Raw genomic sequence first — 19,345 nt, forward strand, 5'->3', positions numbered from 1 at the left:
AGTCGCGAAGTACTCACAGTTTGGCTATGTTAGTGTTGGTGGAAGGTGAGGGTGCAGGTCAGGCCCAAACACAGCCCTGGACAGATGCCAAGGTGGCAAGAAATTGGCATACTATCGATCAATGTGGATTAAGAAAAACATCTAGACATACTTTTTACAATAAAAGTATGCTAAGACTTAAGTCACAGATAGAGGGTAAAAGGGACAGATCGACTACCACGATGACATCATTCTCAGCTGCAGAAAAGAGGCTCTATTTATAGGCATATTTAGCTTAGCCTTGGGTTGGCTCGAAGCTTATTCCAATTCAAAAAGACGGAGCACTTCAGTTAAAGAGCTCACGGCCACTCTATTGTTGGCGATCATTACCATGTCGTCGCTGTCCAAGGAGTCGGCGGACTGCGCTTCAAAACAATCGTTACTCACAGAGGCTTTCTGAGGGCCGTTTCTGAAAAATACGCTTGTCTTGGGCCTGTCAATAAGAACACCGTTCCAGCCTGCCTTCACGGCGCCCACAAAGTCTTTCTCGTAACTATCGCCCACATGCCACAGATTTTCCAAAAACTCTTGCATCGAGAGCCTCGGCTCGTTTGCCTTGTCTATCTTGTATAACTCACCCGCTATCGATCTAAAAAATGCTCGCTCAGGCTTTTCCGTTCCAAGATCATAAGATATGTACACGAAAGGGTTTTCAAAGTAACGGTCAATGCCGAGGGACTTCATGATGGGAAATACTCTGTCGTCTGAATTCGAGGAGGCTATGATCCTCACGTTGTTTTTCCTTAACTTCTCGAGCGTGGGCTTCACATCATCGAAGAGTATGTAAGCTTCCAGCGACGAGAAGTAGTCCACGAGACGATCACATAACTTAGCAGATTTCTCGTTCTCCAGGTAGTGGGGGAGTCCGTAGAGCTTCACTATGAGCTCCAGCCACCAGTCCTTGCAGTTGGTGATGTGGTCGCTGTATTTACCATAATTGGGAAAATCTATTAGCAATTCTTTATGCACTTCTGGAAATTCTGCTTTTAGACTTTCAAGAGACTTGTCAATGCCAAACTCGTTTTTGGAGATCTCATAGTACAGCTCGGCGATCGGCTTTTTGGGCGTGTAGAGCGTACCCCAGAGATCAAATGATACAAATCGAGGTTTAGGAAACAGGCTGTCCGCTTGAGATTTAGCAATTCGATCTGGCTTCAATGGATCTGAGATTAGCAGCAGACCACGCGTAATGAGGCGCCTGGAAAATGCTCTGAACATGTAGAGAGTAGACGCAGATATCAATCGAAGTAAAGTATTCCGCACTTCAAAATGTATATACAGGCAACACACATATTTCGCAGCCATTTTGGCCTCCACACTGTCTCGAACTATGTATATCATCCTAAAAACACTTCCCAGTTCCATTCTTTCATCACAGAATTCCAATGCAAGTGGCTGCAAATGCCGCCTTCTACATCGTCAATTTGCTGAGAAGACATCAAACCGTTGATCTCACTTGCAATTTTTTGCAGATCGTCTCCTACCCTCAGTAGCGTGATGGTGGATTCTTCCAATTGTCTTCTCTTCTTTCGTAAATGCTCATCTTTGCGTCTCCATACCTCTTTTACAACTTCGAATGCCCTGTCAATGTTTCCTATCCAGAGTTTTTCAGAAAGAAACGTCCATCGCTTCTCACACCACAGCCTCTCCTCCCCTGGACAAGCTTCGCAAGAGCCGACCAAAAGTGGGAATATATGTACGATGTGTAGATTGGACGTTGTTGGTACAGACGCAAGGAGAACGAATATCCTTTCTGCAATTTGATGTGAAGGAAGCAGTGGGATTTCGGGTACCGCTTGATGTAAATATAAAAGAGTGGCTAAGCGGTATGCCTCTGCTGTGGTGATGCAAGAGTGAACATCCCAGGATTCGCCACCAAGACCTTCGACTTGATCAATGGATACTTCTGGTTTCCACACCAATAGTTTCTGTCTAAGCTCAGACGCTTTTCCTATAATCGAGAGACTGTTTCGGGAAGTACTTGACAACAGTTTCCCTTTCTCCTTCCTGACTTGTGAGATGAGGCTAGCAACCTTTCCCATTATCAGGAATAGAGATTGAGCACATCCTAATAGTGGATCAATGAGATCTGTGTTCTGAAAGGAACAATTGAAGTTATCAAAAATGCCACCAGCACTGGCGCTCAGCTCAGAATCAGAGCATGTTGGGGATTCCTTCCTTTCAGACAACTTCACGTCGTGCTTTTGCTTTAAGGTATTTTTATGAGTTTGGTCGATGATTGATGTAATTGTTGCAACAAGATCAATGCCCTTTTCGTCTTGTCCAGACTGCACTGTCATTTGGGAAAGTACATGAAAATAAATCCACTCATTGAATAATAACTGTAGATTCTTGGGAACGATGAAATCGTATTGAGGTGCGCCTTTCCTATCTTTCTGTGATCCCTCCTCAATTTGCCTCCACTCGTATTCTCTCACTAGCTTGAGCTTGTTCTTGAATTTTGGGTCTTCTGGAGGGCCGTCTTCACTTTCTGCAACCTTTAGAGAGTAATCTTTGATAAGCGACAAAGCCCTGTGAATCAAGCTTCTAGCACCTTTGAGGTGGGCTATACCACTTGAAGTGTGTGTGTCCCAAGATTCACTGATCGCCAAGTTCAAGCATGTCATTAACGCAACATCAAAAGGCAACGAGATTTCATCCAGTTCCTCCCCCACACTCTTCAAGCCTGTAGCAAGCTCAAAAATACATTTTTTCATATAAAAGTAACCCTTGGAACGCATGCTGTCCCTCTCAGTGATAGCTGATGCATTTCCCGCAAGGTGGAATAGTGTCATCGCTGCGATAGAGTTGAAGACGAAGCTATATTCGCGAGCCAAAGGTATGTAAAGCGCATTCCACGGATTCTCATTTTGACCACACTTTATTGATAAGATGACTGATGTGTGGCAGGAATAGAGAACGAGTATCTGCTCTTGTTCAGCGGAAAGAAGCAAGCGCCGCTCCGAAGCTAGAGCACTAGGATCAGGAACATTTGACTTATGGCTGAGAGTTTTGCAATCTTTTTGTTTTTCGTATATGGGCTCTGCCTTTACATCTTGCAGCTGACTTGCAGGAGGGAAGCTGAGCTCTAGTGGGCTCAAGGGGGTGCCCAAGAAGGGTTCCATAGATGCCTCATCAAGCCTCGCATCCGAAGGTGACATGATGAAGTTCATTATTGCAGCCAACGAAGGCGTAAGACTGTCATTAAAAACTGGTTCCTTGACTATCGGAGTTGCTTGATGAGTAGATGCCAGTTGTATGTTCGATACTGTTGGCTCCGATCCATTAGAAGACATTGAATCGGAATAAAACACGGCGGACAGTAGAGACATTTGTCCTTCGTCACTTTCTGTGCCTCTCATGAGTGTGGATTTGCCACGTTGATTTTGATCCCGAAAGTCAGAAATGCTGGACCGCAAATCCCGTTGAGGTCTTGTACGATCAACGTCTACCATATTGGACATGCTCAAACTTCGACGTTGTTTCTTCGTAACAGGATAGGTGCTGCCTTCCTCAAGGTCCTTGAGAGGCTTCCCCACTACAGAAAGTGATGCCTCTTCAAGGAGATTGTGGAACAGTTGCGAGTCTTTTGAGGAGGAATTTTGTTTGCTTGAGAACTGTGCATCTTGTTGTTTCAAAGGCGACGCTGAAGAATGGTCGACCCATTTGAATGTTGTTGCATAACCTCCGCATTCGATATTCTTCTCGAGGCACTTTAAGCATGCGGGTTTGGTTTCGTCGCACTTGAGTCGTCTTAGTTTGCAAGTCTTGCACCCATTCCTAGACTTAGTTCTTCGCCTGAGATTGGAGGTTGCAACTTTGGCCACCATACTAGTTAATTTCTCAAGTCGCAAGATCTCGCTTATTCGAGAAAAGTAGTCATTTTTGAATAATATGTGCGACGGAAATGGCTGCAACCTTGATACAGGTGGACACCACTTACTGATAAGGAAATGAGATCCGCGATAAGCGCATATTGAAAAATAAGGAGGACACCCAAATTATGGGCCAGAAAGCTGTCTTTTTCCCCTTATACAAAGCATTCTATCTTTCTTGTTATAATATCTGAAAGCATCGGGGGGCAAGCCTAAAGCGATACTCACTCGTTCGACCTGATCGGGTTTGCGATAAGGCTTTGTTGCGAACTTCAGTAAGATACCGGACCCAGGGAAAGCAGGAGTACTTAAGTTGGATCTCCTCGACACTGAGATAAGTAATTCGTAGTCCTGAGTATGTCAAAAGAGGAATCGAGAATTCGACATGTATTTCACGATTCTGTGAGGCCATGGCATGTCGTTGGAGCTCATCAAACACCGTGGACGATTTGCCATCCACGCCGTAGTATTTGCTGAGCTGCTCAGAAGCAGATTCTTCATCTTGATCGTTTGAAGTTTTCAGCGCCTGATAGAATGATGCATTTATGGACGCCTCATCGATTTGGTCCGCATTTTCAATAGTTAACTCTGCCATGAATCGAATTATCATCTTCAGGCCTGGAAGATCAGGGATAGTCCATGTTAACGTCGAAGAATCTACCTCGAACAGCGCATCGCCTAATTCAGCTTTGTAACGAAGACTGCCGTGTTGTTTGCCGTCTAGATGAAAAAGATTTGGGGATATCGGGATCCTAACAACGAGAGGCTTGCAATGTAATCTTTTCTTAAATGACGTAGTGAGCGAACAAAGCACTTGTAATTTGCCTTCTGCTTTGATTATCTTGAATAATGGTTCCACCATGATAAGGGGCTTTTTCTCTTTCCTTCGTTGCTGAGCAGCATTATACGAGAAAAGAGTGAATCTATCATCAGGTGGTGTGAAATGAATGAGGTTTTTCTTATACACCGATGATAGCTCTATGCATTGGTGAAAGGAGACATTGGTGATGGGAACTTTGAGACGTTTCTCTTTTTTGTGATTGTTATCTGGCGTCTGGCTTGCATCATCATTATCTAGAGAGTCCGAACTCTTGATAAGATTATTCTTCACCTCAGAAGGCGTTGGTGACGCATCTTCATCCTCATCAGAGCTCGTGCTCTCCAGCTCACCGTCATATTCGACTTGAGAAATATACTTCTCATTGAGTCCCAACTTGCACACGGGCATACCAGACAAGTAAGAGCGCACTTCGCAAACACCAGATATGTCATTTCCTTTCACTGTATTTGATTCTAGATCGTAAAGAAAGTGACATTTCTCCACAATGTCAATGTAGATTTCGTTCTTCGCGTAGAAAATACCCTTCGGTCGCCAGCTGATGGCCAGGGCCTGGGTCCGTACAAGCGAGCTGTTGATGAACTGTTCTTGCGTCTCATTGAGAATGTCGGTTTTGTTTGCGAGATTATGAGTTGATTTCAACTTCTTATTCGCGATTTTCTTCTTCTTGTCCAGCTTTGTAGAAGCCTTCTTTTTGGCAGGTTTACTCTCTGAGTCCGAATCCAGCTCTATCAGCGAGTCGTCACTATGTAATGAAGTTGTTGGAGTATTCCTTTTAGTTTTAATATACTCCTTCAAAATATTATAATCCGTTAGCTGCACAATACCGAAATCCATGCACTCATCTAGTAGTTCAAACACCAAAGCATGATTGTCGATGATCTTCTCCCTCGTTAAGCCCGGATCGCCTTCAACATGCTGTGCATTCTGGCCCTCCAGATCCTGTTTCTTCGTCGGAGATTCGAAATAACGCACTAAGATATCATGTAATTGATGCAAAAAAGTCATGATCAGCATGGCATTGACGTTGGCGTTGGCTGCTGCCATTAAGTAGATATCATTTTCACCACGAAACATAATGTAGGTTATGTTACTATCGAACACAAAAGGCGTTCTTTCCAGTGGCTGCAACTTCGAATACAATCTGCTGAATCGGTGTACAACGGCATGCGGGTCCGAGAAATCGTTATAATAATATCTATGCAATAGAAGCTCACATCGCAGATACGGGATATCGAGGTCTGGCCAGTGGAGAATGAAAACCGCCGAGACCATCGATTCAATTCGGACTTCTGAAGTAAAGTGTTGATGTCTTTGATTGTGAGACTCGCTTCTCTACTCTGCGGTAGACCTGCAGGGGCTCCAAGATGTACATACCCGAGCCGAGTTGATCAAGAACGCTTACTCGTTTTGTTGTAAAGCTCCCTCAATTTTTGCTATGAGATCTTCGATAAGGACATTTCAAAAAGCGTTGGATTCAGCGGTAATTGCTGAGCAATTGGTGCATATCAATAAGGTGACACCTCCTGGGAATTGGAAACTCATACTGAAGGCTGGGGCTGATGGGCAAGAAAATACACATCTTGAAAGAGACTTCAAACTAAAAAACTTTTCAAAAACGTGGCAATTTTTGAACGGCATCGCATTGGCAGCTCATTCTCAAAGACATCATCCTACAATCACTACAACGTACAATAAGGTGAACCTAATTCTTACTACTCATGATGTTGGCGACAAAGTTACACACAAGGATCTCAGGCTAGCACTGGAGATTCAGAGGATACACACAGAGCAGATAGAGAGAGAATCAACAAAGGACGCATATAAGTCTAATTTTTTAGAAGAAGCCCGGAATTTATTGGATCGTACAAAAGCCTCTAGCATCATTGATCAATTGACACGCCGCCAATAGTACCTTTTGCATTCTAATATACAGTTAGACAAGTTCATCGACGTCTCGTTTTGCTTTGCAATAGGCGTCCTTGATCTCAATAGCATCATAAGTACCTTCAAGACTCACCACTTCTGTGTGCTCATAATTCCATATATCCTTGATAGTCTTGGTATCAACCACCTTTCTCCTCTTGTTTGTCTTTTTATGGGACTTGCTCTTCTTCCCGCCTAGACTTTCATCGATCGTTCTCACATATGTCACCTCAAAGGGTGGTATACCGCTGAATTTAAAGACAATCTCAGCTTGATCTCCCTCTTGCAAGTTCTTGATAATCGTGTCACCATGACTTATTTCCACAGAAGGGATGTCATGGATCTGCAACTTGAGATCTTCGAATTTTGTTGGTATTGTTGTATAGTTCACCAAACAGCGGCTCACAGACGCATCCTCTAAAGCGACAATGGAGAGCTCCCCTGATTTGGCCGCTAATCTCTCAAAGTCGTGGCCAACTTCTGCCTTTCTGTTCTGGCCATTGAAATTGTAGTAGACCTGAAATGGTGCTATACCCTGCAACTTGTAAGACACATGCTCGCCAACACAGTAGTAGTCCTTCTTGCTCTCCTTCGTGATTTCGGGCACCTTAGTGACGGAGATCGAGAGAGTGTTGCGCGAGTGAAGTCGAGTGTTTGAGCACCCGTTTACATCAGAAATACTCTCAAAAATAACAAGGTGGTCACCGACTGTAAGGAGGTCACCTAAGGACTTGCCTTTAAATGTGGCCAAGCGAAGATCAACTTCATCGGATTTGATATCTTTAACCTCAAATCTCTCTACCCTGTCTGTATCAGTGTGCCTGATAACCCCACTTAACGTGAAAGGCGCTTGTCCTTTGAAGTCCACAGGAATCAGAAGTTGAACAGCATCCTCATTTTGCACCATCGACTCGCATATTTGTATATGCAGCTTGCCCTTAGGAATTTTGAGCTCCGGATTGGCAAGCACTGAGTATCGGATGGTAGATGGTTCTTGAACGTAATTCAAATTATCGAGCACATCCTTGGAATAGAGCTTGTCGTACACACCATTGAAAACAAGTTCGAAGTCTCCTTCTTTGTCCGTAGGCAAAGTTATTTTCTGTTCTGGAATTGGTACGACGTCACTTACGCTTCTGCCATCTGGGTACGTGATCTGATGGTTGGCAAAGAAGGGAGGTGCGCCTTCGAGTATCGGAGTGACTTGCAATGCCGAGTTCTGACATACTGCTTTTAAATGTATGGAGCGTGGCCCGTCTGAGTGCTGCTTCATCAACAAAGCTTCATCAGCAATGAAGGTGAGATTTGGTTTCGGAGAGAACTTCACCTCAACTGCCAAGTGAGAATTTCTTACGATTCCTGGACACCTCTCATCCTTGAAGGAAGAGAGGCGATAAATTCCTTCTTCGAACACTCGAATCCTGTCAGCAGCACTAATGGAAATATCTTTCACAACATCTGGCTTGTAAAGGTTTTGAACTGATAACTGAAGCTTCTTAACTGGAGAAGGTGAAGCATGTTTGTATGCAAATTGAATCTCAGCACCTTGACCTTCCACTATCTCGTAACTTTCTTCATAAGCAATTTGAACCTCAGGAACATTTTTCTGGGCACGAATGTCTACTTTACCTCTTCCAACTGTTTGTACCGGACAATCAAGGGCATCCCTTACGTTTGAGAGTTTCACCTCGAATTCACCTCCTTTGTCGAATTTAGGGGTAACAATATCGAAAATTTTGCTAGAAAATGCTTGCACGTGTTCCAGCTTGACTGTCCTTTTGGTTTCCTTATTCACAATTTCGTAACTGAATGAAAAAGGAGCGTTACCATCAAATGAGATTGGAATAGTGCTTTGCTCGCCCTTGCAAAGAAAAATGACCTGTGTCTCCAAATCCTGAGGGAACTTGAGCTTTGAGCGTTGTCTGGAATATATTGTGAAGGTGTTTGGAGCTTGTTCCAAAGAAATTGGAGAATTGATGTAATTCTTATCTCTCAACTCCTTAAATACAATGGTGTAACTACCCTCTTGTTCAGGCTTATAGTCAAAGCGAAGATTGTCCTCTGAAGAGACCTTCGTGTGATAAGCCATCCCGCGCTCGCTCAACACGGGTCTAAGGGTACCTGACTGATTCTTGAATACTTGATACAGCAATCTGAAAGGACCCAAGCCGGAAAATTTGACGTCGAACTGTAAACCAATGTCACCAACACACTTGTCTGTTATAGGTTTCCCAACAATGAAAGCCTCAGGTGGATGAGGAACTCTTATTTGGATTGGCTTTTTATCGATTTCGCATGGACAGAGCTTATCAGACCCCTCACGCAAAACATATTCTCCGGGATGCGAGATCTCGATACCTTTCTCGAGTTCGTGGAGATCATTAAATGTATAAGTACTTGTGAAAGAGTTTCCCTCACCATCATCATCGGCGAATTGCATAGAAATATGAAGGGGAAAGCTGATTTCACTTCGCAGTGTGAGAAAAAGTCTCTTGGTGGCGTTTTCTAACAAGGGTCTATCAGGGTACTTGTCGATAAGCAGAATTTGAGGTGAGCGCCTGATATCTATTTTATGCAAAACATCTTTGTCAGTCGAAAGCGGGTTATACCTCCTCGTGTTCCCCAAGTAGTCAGTGACCGCAAGTAGATGAAATTTCACCAAACCTGGTGCATTATTAGCGAGTTGCAGAGCTTGCTTCAAAACCTCCTGTTCCAAAGCATTTCTGGTAACTTTGACAGATTTTGTGGAAGTCCATGCTCCTTCAAGTTCCGAAGGTACAGGTATGGTAGCATTGAACTGACTAACGGGCTTTCCCTCGATCTCGGCCGCAATTTGCACTTGCAAAGGATGAACACCATATGTTTCGACAAGAGGCAAAGCCCAGTCTAAGTCTTGGGCATGAGATCCAACACAGACAGCCCCCGAGTACGCCAGTTCTAGACCAGGGTAGATGAACTTAGAAACTGGGCAATGTGCCACCGAGAACTCAGACTTGTACGAACGGATGTTTGTGCCCTCTTTATCCGTAACCTTTGCAATTTTATAGGTACCAGGCTTTTTTATATTGACTTCCAAATAGGATATCCTATCGTCGTTGGAAACAAATCCAGGGTAGTGAGCGAGATGGGAGTAGTCCTTTCGAAGTAACTTTTTAACGTCTCTGGCGGTATAATCAATATAAGAAACCTCATTTGAGGGTGAAGTGTGTTGAAGACGCAACATTCCAATCTCCGATGTTGTGTTGAATTCAATTGGTAAGTGGATTGACGAGGGAAATTGCGAGTATTCTTTAGTTGCCTGCTCTAAACAAAGACCGTCAAAGTGGAATGGATTTAGCTGTGCAGACGACTCTGGGAGGTACCTGATAGTATATCTTCCCTTGAAATGAGCATTCATGTCACTCAATGCCTGTGGATTAATGGAGTCCCCCACAATGGTGAGTTCCTTATTGCGAAAGATGACATTCCAGATTGGCACAAAAGCGCCAGAGAGAACAGGAATGGCTGTATCACTTGCAAGCACAAAGGTAAAACAAGTGACTGTTATAGTAAGCAAAAGGGTCACCAAGGGCAGGAACCTGAGTAATGGCACACTGAGCACCGGTAGAGTCCAAAGAAACAAGCCATCCATGACTGCGTATTTCAAAACAAACGTGAAATTGTTCAAAGACGTGAATGACTGAAATGCCGTACTTCCACTATCCATAGCCATGTGCGCAGAAAACGCATCAGCTTTTATTAGTAGAATGTCGTAGATCTTCCAACATTGGATGAGCACGAAGATCGATACGAGAAAAATTCGCTGAGAAGCCTGGTCAATGACATTCTCTGGTATTAGAAGCGTTTCCTCTTCAATTTCTGATTCTTTATCATACTGATCATCTTTCAGCCTCCCCGCCATGGCCCAGTACTATGTTTCGGTGATGTAGTGCTCGAAAAGGTAAACATCAAAATGTGATGCACACAACAGGTACTATGCGCATACTCTGGCAAAAATAATAAAAGAGCTCTATCTAATGATATGACTCTATGAGCGATGGTCTTTTATACTACTTGCTAATGTACATCTAATAGTCCAAGTCTATGAATATGGAATTATTGAGCTTTGCTTAATCGGTCTGCCACAGACCGTGCTTCTTGGTTTGGGTCACCTTAATCACTGGAAGATCCCATCCAAGTCCACCATCACCAACGGCAGCACCAAACCTAGGGATAACGTAGCACTCTCTCTTAGTGGAGGTAATATTCTTGGGACCGTAGGGATGTCCCAAAGGCTTGGAGTATGTGATAAGAGGGGACGCTTTGGCGACGTTGGCTAACTGCTTCCCTGATATATCCACGAGTGTCTTCATCTTTAACCGTACCAATTTACCCTCTTGCCTGTTACTTCCAGCGTTAAGCAGTTGGAATACCAAATATTGAGGCGGCGTTCTACCTGAAGATGCAATCACTGATCCTGAGTGATTATATACATGTGGATCAATGTCTGGACCAAAGTTATGGTTCAATGTGCTGTACGCAACTGATGTCGCTGTAGCCTTCTTGGAAAGGCTTATGTCTGCGTCGATTGTGTCGCTTCTAATAGCAACCTGATCAACGAACCCAGAAGCAATAAATTGCTTAATGGCTGCAATTTGCTCCTTGGATGGCACTCCTAATTTGCGCACTGGTTTGTCGAGTTTGTCAGCAATTGTGTCTGTGGAAGTACAGTTGGCAACGATGTTTGAGATCTGGTGACGGAGTTTGGCAATTTCTTCCATGACTTTTGGTCTGAGGAATTGATCCTTCAAAAACTGCGCTTTTTTGTTCGAAGGTACGTGGTCAAAGGCACACACGGCACTCAACACCTTGATGGCATCTGAGAATTCGTCAAGCCTTGAAAACAATGCTCTCGACTTGAAAAACTTGGCACGAAGTTTACGCTTCTTCTCTAAGTCTGCTTGTGTTTCTGGTTCGTCGTCTTCCTCCTCATCATCTCCCAGCCTATGCTTGTTGTCTGCATCGAAGTTCAAATCCTGTTCCTCTAAGAATGGATCCCCAACTGATAAAGCAGATACGATTGCAACAACGTAAGGTAAACATTCCAACTGATTACTAATGATGAGAATTTTGGCAAATCTTGGACTAAGAGGGAAATAAGACATAGTTTTGCCAAGCTCAGTTATCTTCTTTGAGGTACGATCAACTGCACCCAACGTGACAAGAAGACTCTCAGCTTTCGACAATGCATTTCTATCTGGTGGAGTTGGGAAGGGAAAATTGACAATCTGGTCAATGCCCATGCTTTTCATCGTAAGTACAATGCTTTCAACTGGCATTCGCAAGATCTCGGGCTTGCTGAATTTTGGGAAGTACTCTTCGTAGACTGCCGAAGAGAAGAGTCTGTAGCAATGACCTGGGCCAGTTCTACCGGCTCTACCAGCTCTTTGGTCAGCAGAAGCTTTTGAAATCCAGTCAACCTCAAAAGACTGGACACCATTCTCTTCATCGTACTTTCTCTCTTTAGCCCGACCACAATCCACCACATAGCGAATTCCTGGTATAGTAAGTGACGTTTCGGCAACATTCGTTGCAACTATGCACATACGACTTCCCTCTGGAGGACTCTCGAATACCTTCATTTGTTGGACGGTCGGAAGAGCAGAGAAAAGCGGGAGGACATATAGAGGATCATCTGCGGATTGATTTGGTTCTTGTTCTTCATCAAAACCCTCCTCCTCGTCACTATCCTCTGCTGAGTCAGTTTCATCCTCTTCCGTCTCCTTTCTCGTCCTCAATACAATGTCGAGGTCAATGTCTTCAGCTTCCATGGCAACATTGTTGCTTACTTTGTACTTCGCCCCGTTATCGTCATTGTATTGTGCCGTTTTCTTCTTAAAGGGAAACTCTTGCCTTAGCTTTTTCACCAAGCCATTTATCTCATTCTGACCAGTCAAAAATATCAAAATACCGCCTGGAGGTAACTTCTTATGAATTTTGCAGGTCTTCCGGAAAGCTTCCTCTAGATAGTCATATTGAGTCTTTTTGTTGAAGTGGACCGAAACAGGATATTGTCTGGCATCAACCTGCAAAACTGGAGGGGGTGTGTTGAAAAGCTGCTTGTTTTCTGAAAAGTCTGACACCCTCAATGTAGCAGACATGATGACCAATTTGAGCGGGATGTTTCGTGATCTTCTGAGTTTCACTATACGAGACAACATTCCTATAAGAATGTCTGTGTTGATATTTCTTTCGTGAGCTTCATCAATGATAAGCGCAGAATACTTTGTAAGTAGAAAATCTTGCATCATTTCTCTCAATAGAACACCATCAGTCATAAATTTGAGAGCTGTTCCGTCAGGCTGGTCCTCATCCTTGATTGTCGAGTCAAATCTGATCTGATAGCCGACTCTCTTGCCGTGGATATCCCCTAACTCAGAGCCAACGCGGTTGGCCATGGACACGGCGGCCACCCTTCTTGGTTGAGTTACGCCGATCATACCTGGGTAAGATGAGCCAGCATGACCAAATCCCGCCTCGTAAAGGAATTGCGGAACCTGGGTGGTTTTACCAGAACCTGTTTCACCACACAATACAATACAGTCATGGTGGTGGATGGCTTCCATGATTCTGAGCTCTTCACTAAAAACTGGAAGTCGAGAACGCAGCTCTTGTATATCAAGTGGGCGAGTAACGTTGATGTAAAATGCTTCCCTTTTCAAGTCCAGATTAATCGGTATAGCATTTTCGTCGTCAGAAAAGGCCTTGTCGTCATGAAGACCACGGCCATACTGATCTAGGGTATCTTTCCTGAGTTCTGGAAGAACCATCTCGGTTCTGCCCTCGATCTTTTTCACATGTTCTTCGGCCCACTGCTTGAATGAAGCGGCCACCTTAGAGTGCTTTGGCTTATTTTGTAAAAGTTTCGGGAGCTCTGAATCGTCTTCCTCTTCGAAATTTTCTCCTTCATCGCTGTCGTCTTCGTCTTCCTCATCGCCTTCATCATCAGATCCTTTTTCTTCGCCCTCTGCTTCCCCCTCAAAGCTGATCTTGGCATCTGCTTCATCATTCTTCAATGAGATCAGTCCGTCTTCGTCGGAGGCAAATCCGGTAAAGTCCTCCTCCTCATCAAAATGTTGTCCGTCGTCCGAAGAATCTGCTAAGCCATTGTCATCGCCGATTTCCTCGGCATCATCATCATCGACTCCCTCATCTTCGCTCAGTACAAAATCGTTTTCGTCCTCGACTTTAGCACGTTTCTTCTCCTCTTGCTCCACTTTGAGTCTCCATGTGTACTTTTTCTTCGAGGGTTTGTCTTTTTCTATTCTTGCGAGATTAGGGAACCCAAAACCAGTCCCTGATCCGCCAAATTTCTGAGGACGAAAGTCCACAAATGTCGACTTGCTTTCTGTAGATGGAAAGTCATCCTCCTCTTCCTCGGAGAGATTTTCCTCATCTTTCTCGCCCTCGGACCAATCCTTAGCTTCATGCTCCTCATAAAGTACTTCTTTCGTATGCTCGTCCGCTCTTCCTTGCCTCTCTAGCTCGAGAGCCTCCATCATCTCTTCTCTCCGCGTTAGCTTGCCCTGTCCTAAAAGCTTGGATGGAGCAAGCATATTCGTGTCGATCTTTGTCTTGGCAAGCTTTTCAAGAAGAACCCTTTTCTCTTCTCTCTTGATCTGATGCTCAATGTACTTATCTAGTCTTTTCCTCTTTGCTCTAGAGAGCCTCGATTCTTTTTCGTTTTCCGAGTATAATGCCTCAGCTAGCTTACGTTTCCGTTCAGCCTTTTCCTCGTCCGTCATTGGCTTGAGAATATCAGCATTAGGGTCACTTTCAGTATTTAGAAGCTCCTTCGGGTCATCTTCCGGCTCTTCCTTGGTGCCGTCATCGAGATGTCGAGTGAATTGCTTCTGTCTGGCCTTTTTGAGTGCTGCCTGCTTCGCAAGCATACCAGCACGAGCCTTTTCGTTGAACCTCTTTCTATATTTTCCCATGGCTCGTGGTGAATCTTGTTCCAAAAGTGGGGATCAAGGCGATGGGCACAATTTGTGCCGATGAGGTCACGTGCGACGATTCGAATGGTACGAAGATAAGAAGATACAAGGCATTGGTACTGACATGTCACTTGGGTAATCTGTAGAATTGACAAGTGTTCCTTTCTCGGTTCATAAATCTTAGTCCATTCATGCTAGCATAGTTTTGTGTATATGGGTAACCCTTATTGATGCAAAGTGGCTGCAAAATTTGAATGGTATAGCGTGTACAGACTTTACCGCCCGTAGTTTGAAGAACTTTAGTGTGACTTGGACAACTCTTGACCTTGAGCAACTTTACCGCTAGAATATGCTATGTAAGTACCTCTGGTTACTATTTAGGTCTCAGGGTCTACCAAGGACGCTCTCACAGTGTGCGCGTTCATCTGTTCTTCAATGGCTGCAAAATGTCATCCTGACACCAAGCCAGACACAAAAATTACAGTAAGAATTGGAGCTAAAAATATCATGCTCTGACATCACCATCCAAAATCATGGGGACTCGCTAGACCATATCCTCAGAAAAGTTTGAGGGGTGTTGCGAGAACATCTCTGACCGAATGCCATCACTTCGTGCAGTTTTAGTGAATACACAAGATATACCTGGAAGTCATTAAATCAGCTTCATAGGCGTGTAGACTGATAGCTACAAATGCTCCCCTACATGTCATTTACGAAATCTTATTTAGATCCGAAATGTGTGAGCCATGTTATATAGTATTGGGCATTTCGCAGTCATATACAACAGAAGAAAAAATAGAAGAGGAAGGGGGAAGCAGTATTTTATTGTTTAACATCCAGTAAGAACTATCTATTAAAAAGTATCACTTCGGCTCAAAGTTCACTTCTGAGTGGTTTTCATCAGAGGTTTCTGGTCTCCTACCAGTATAGTTCATGCGGGTCTTGTGCTTCCTGCAGTCCATATCAACAAAACTAAAGAGCTTCACAGAAGAAGCAACTTGGCAACCACCATGTCACATAAAGATTTGCACAAACAATGTACGTAAGATTCTCGTTCCGTTTTCTATAGTGCTGTGATTAACCCTCAGTGATATTCACCACACTCACCCTCAATTCCTCAACCATATATTCCACAGAAAATGTCAAGTTGGCGCACTCCATTAGCAACTTGAACTGCTCCGAGCTCGTGCTGCTGGAACTAGGACTCATCAATTCTTCAAAAACCCTTATTGGGCTGTTCCCCGTCTACACTAGTGGTGCCGTTACAAAGACCTTCCTATTGCTATATTTCATGAAGAAGACCCTAAATAATCCAGATGGGAGTAGTGACCTTGTTACCGTTGTCACCTTGTGCCATCACGACGTCAATAAGACACTTGTTTTATCCATTCTAAAAAAAATCATGGACAAATATTTTGAGTTTCGAAAAGATGCCGCGGAGAATGCCGACGAGCAAGCTGCCTCAGATCACCTGGCTCGCAGCAAACTTGGAGAGTTCAAAATGTATATGACGCATATCATCAAATTTGAGGAGATGCAATACGACTCCAATCAGCGCATGTATAACTATGGTGCCACAAAAAGTAGTGACGAAGATAATGATGGAGGGGTAATCACACCGAATCAGCTTCTCTTGGCCAATGAGGAAGTCGGTGAAGTCAGGCTGTTGATGCTTGATAACATCAACAAGATTATGAACAGAGGAGACAAAATCAGCTCTCTCGTTGACCAGACTGACCGCCTCACGTCTTCTTCCCTGGTGTTCCAGCGAAAAGCACAAGCTATCAGACGTAAAATGTGGTTCAGCAATGCCAAGTTTATCATCGTCTGTGTTTGCATGCTCATTCTTGTACTATATTTTTTCATTGGCTTCGAATGTGGGTTCCCCTTTTTTGGTCACTGTATAAGGCACTAAGAAATGTCTCACTCTAATCATTGGTGTTGTAGCATGAAGATTGATGGATCATTCGTCATCTTCATCAGCGCCATCTGCTGTATCATTCTGCTCTCTCTCGCTATGACTACCTTCCAATTCGTTCTCTTCTCTATTGAGCAATGTGATTGGGCTTTGCGGCTTCTCTTCCCTCGTCGTATCGTCGTCGCCATCTTCATCGTCGACCTCTTCATCATCCTCATTTACTGTGTTCACTTCAGTCTCGTCGTCGTCTTCAACTTCGTTTTCGGCGTCTTCATCACCGTCAGCATCATTATTTGGCCTCACGCCTTGTTCCAAATTGTCCTTCAACTTCTTCGTTGCAGGCTCCTCATCTGCATCATCTTTGCCTGCTTCTGCTTTAGCTTCTGCCTTTTGTTTCTTCTTTATTTCGGCGTTATGTTCAAAAGCTGCCAACTTCTGCTTTACTTCGGGCACAAATCCCGTAAGTTCTGCCTTCTCCAATGCCTGCAAAATATCCAGTGAGTTTACCGTTTTTCTCTCGGCATTTTTGGCAACCAGGCGAGCATGAAACATAAGGTGAGAAACAAAAACCGTAGCAGATCTTTGCAACGCCGTCAACGAGTCCTTCGAGATTATCATATTTCCATCTTCAGACAGCACTATATTCTTTGCGAGTTTTTGAATCACCGATTTCGGAAATAGTATATCATCTATGGAGATATTTTCTAGATCTCTGTTATTTTGAGGAAACTTGCCTTCAGCATTCTTTCTCCAACCTTTAGGTGGCATATCTTAATGGGTCAGTGTAGAAAATACGCGTCTTGCAACATCTACACTCGACAGATCGATCGTAGTTACGTGCACACCGAGGCGGTCTACATAAGCATCGAAGTTATGATATTATGCACCATAAAGAAAGAAAAAAATGGAAAATAAAAAATTTAGGTATCTAGTATTTCAAACTAATCAGATTGAGTAACTTCGGCTTTATCGTAGTTGTAGTGTGTTTGCATTCACACATCGACATGCATATGCATTGGGCACAATGTTAGTAGTTGATTGCAAAATTTGCCTATTAGTCTACAATTACAGCGACAGAAAACTCCATAGTTGCTTATCAAAAAAACTCTTACAATCTATCTCAACGAAGTGTGATTGAATTGCCTTGCAAAAGAATACTGTCGACAAAGATGCGCAGTGAACTACAAGAGTGATAGCGGTTCAACTACTCATTCAATCAAGTGAACGATTACATGAAACAGAACGGTCAGGACCCTTGATCAGACCCCTTTAATAATTGCCAATGTCATCCTTACAACGTTTACAATTTGACGGGTCTTAAACCTCCTCACCGTGTTACTACCAGTTTTCGCAGCCAATACTCATTCGCCCAAGCACAGCTAGAACTACATCACTATCTCCATCCTTTGCTCCAGTTCCTTTCCGTCACCAAGATTGAGCAGCTTTTTGCCCATATCCCATTTCAAAACTTAATACTAACACCCCATTCTCCACTCTTCCTTCACCTCCACATACCAATCATCACCTTCGTCTTCGCGGCCTCATACATTCGCAGACTAAGTTCATCGCGACCTCCATCGAAGTGATGGCACCCAATGAAGTCCTCCTGTCTATGAGTGCCCTACCGACTGAATCCAAGTCTTCCAAAGGGTCTGTTGGCGGCACCAGACTGCAAGCAGGCGACGAATACGGCGTTTTGAGTAATCCAAACATCGGGCTGGTCGTGTTCGGCGACTACGTGTTCCAAACATGGTACGGAAACGGCGCCTATTTTGCGTCAAGCGGCGACCAGGAATTGGGTATCGATACTATAAAGCTGAATGCTCTGCTGCTGAGGAGAAAGACTCCTCAGGCTTCTTCGGATGGTATCTGGCTCGCCCAGCTATATGTATGCGAGCACTGCTTTAAGTACTCATCTGACGCCCAAAAGATGACGCTCCATAGAACACTATGTCCGCTTAAGAAGCCGTTTCCTCCCTTGGGTAAGCTAGTGTACTCAGATACGAGAGCACCGTACCTAATCAAACAGGTTCGGGGCTACACCCATGAGCTTTTCTGTCAAAATCTTTCCCTCTTTGGCAAGTTGTTTCTTGAGGACAAGTCCGTCTACTACAATGTCGAATGCTTTGAATTCTACATTTTGTATGGCTTTGATCCTGAGGATGAGGAAATTTCGGGGTCCGTGCTACGAAAATACTTCAAGCCAATGGGTTTTTTCTCCCGTGAGATCAACTCCTGGGACGCTGACAATAACCTTGCTTGTATTTGCATATTCCCTCCTTATCAGCGACTACACTTGGGACAGCTTCTCATCGAATTTCTGTACGCTTTAGCGTCAGTGACCCCCCATATGGCCCGTCTGGGACCAGAATATCCGCTTTCGCCCTATGGCAGAATCTCCTACTTACGGTTCTGGGCAAAAAAATTGGCCTCGGTCATAACTACAGACTATGCCACGAAGGATAAAGTCACATTAGTGCAATTAGGCAACGCTACGGGGTTCCGAAAAGAAGACATCCTTCTAGCACTCGAGTATATGGAAATTCTAGAAGAGGATCCTGAAAATGGAAAGGTTTTTTTGAAAGTAGCAAATGTGCAAGAATGGTGCCGAAAAAATCATTTCGACAGCACCATTCATCAACAAAAATTGAATCCAGACTGTCTTCTTCTATAATGGAGCGCCATCGTGCATGCATACGGCGTATATCAAGCGGTACGCGAAGACAGCCTTTTGATGATACTACTTGCCCGTGACTCCGTTCTGAACCTTTGG

The 19,345-nt window shown here is 44.0% G+C and overlaps 8 protein-coding genes across 8 annotated transcripts; 2 read left to right on the forward strand and 6 right to left on the reverse strand. All coding sequences in view use genetic code 12, as the record gives it.

Moving 5' to 3' along the window:
* Positions 1-297: 297 nt before the first annotated feature.
* CJI96_0002862 (uncharacterized protein) lies at positions 298-1,257 on the reverse strand (the record flags this gene model as incomplete). Its single annotated transcript, XM_029033635.2, has 1 exon — positions 298-1,257. One exon carries the CDS (start codon positions 1,255-1,257, stop codon positions 298-300), a length of 960 nt encoding a protein of 319 aa, XP_028892227.2.
* A 119-nt stretch (positions 1,258-1,376) lies between these two features.
* Positions 1,377-3,401, reverse strand: ZCF9 (Zcf9p; the record flags this gene model as incomplete). Its single annotated transcript, XM_029033634.2, has 1 exon — positions 1,377-3,401. One exon carries the CDS (start codon positions 3,399-3,401, stop codon positions 1,377-1,379), a length of 2,025 nt encoding a protein of 674 aa, XP_028892226.2.
* A 694-nt stretch (positions 3,402-4,095) lies between these two features.
* CJI96_0002864 (uncharacterized protein) lies at positions 4,096-5,829 on the reverse strand (the record flags this gene model as incomplete). Its single annotated transcript, XM_029033633.2, has 1 exon — positions 4,096-5,829. The coding sequence occupies one exon, from the start codon at positions 5,827-5,829 to the stop codon at positions 4,096-4,098; it is 1,734 nt and encodes a 577-aa protein (XP_028892225.2).
* Positions 5,830-6,688: 859 nt separating this feature from the next.
* POM152 (Pom152p) lies at positions 6,689-10,579 on the reverse strand (the record flags this gene model as incomplete). The annotated part of the gene is made up of 1 exon (XM_029033632.2): positions 6,689-10,579. The coding sequence occupies one exon, from the start codon at positions 10,577-10,579 to the stop codon at positions 6,689-6,691; it is 3,891 nt and encodes a 1,296-aa protein (XP_028892224.2).
* Positions 10,580-10,787: 208 nt separating this feature from the next.
* Positions 10,788-14,654, reverse strand: CJI96_0002866 (ATP-dependent RNA helicase ECM16; the record flags this gene model as incomplete). The annotated part of the gene is made up of 1 exon (XM_029033631.2): positions 10,788-14,654. The coding sequence occupies one exon, from the start codon at positions 14,652-14,654 to the stop codon at positions 10,788-10,790; it is 3,867 nt and encodes a 1,288-aa protein (XP_028892223.2).
* Positions 14,655-15,664: 1,010 nt separating this feature from the next.
* On the forward strand, positions 15,665-16,569 carry CJI96_0002867 (uncharacterized protein; the record flags this gene model as incomplete). The annotated part of the gene is made up of 2 exons (XM_029033630.2): positions 15,665-15,692; positions 15,743-16,569. 2 exons carry the CDS (start codon positions 15,665-15,667, stop codon positions 16,567-16,569), a joined length of 855 nt encoding a protein of 284 aa, XP_028892222.2.
* Positions 16,570-16,617: 48 nt separating this feature from the next.
* On the reverse strand, positions 16,618-17,340 carry DPB4 (DNA polymerase epsilon noncatalytic subunit; the record flags this gene model as incomplete). Its single annotated transcript, XM_029033629.2, has 1 exon — positions 16,618-17,340. One exon carries the CDS (start codon positions 17,338-17,340, stop codon positions 16,618-16,620), a length of 723 nt encoding a protein of 240 aa, XP_028892221.2.
* Positions 17,341-18,184: 844 nt separating this feature from the next.
* On the forward strand, positions 18,185-19,246 carry SAS2 (histone acetyltransferase; the record flags this gene model as incomplete). Its single annotated transcript, XM_029033628.2, has 1 exon — positions 18,185-19,246. The coding sequence occupies one exon, from the start codon at positions 18,185-18,187 to the stop codon at positions 19,244-19,246; it is 1,062 nt and encodes a 353-aa protein (XP_028892220.2).
* Positions 19,247-19,345: the final 99 nt, after the last annotated feature.

The sequence above is a fragment of the Candidozyma auris genome, chromosome 3 (genome assembly GCF_003013715.1).
Source record: "Candidozyma auris chromosome 3, complete sequence".
Classification (NCBI taxonomy): domain Eukaryota; kingdom Fungi; phylum Ascomycota; class Pichiomycetes; order Serinales; family Metschnikowiaceae; genus Candidozyma; species Candidozyma auris.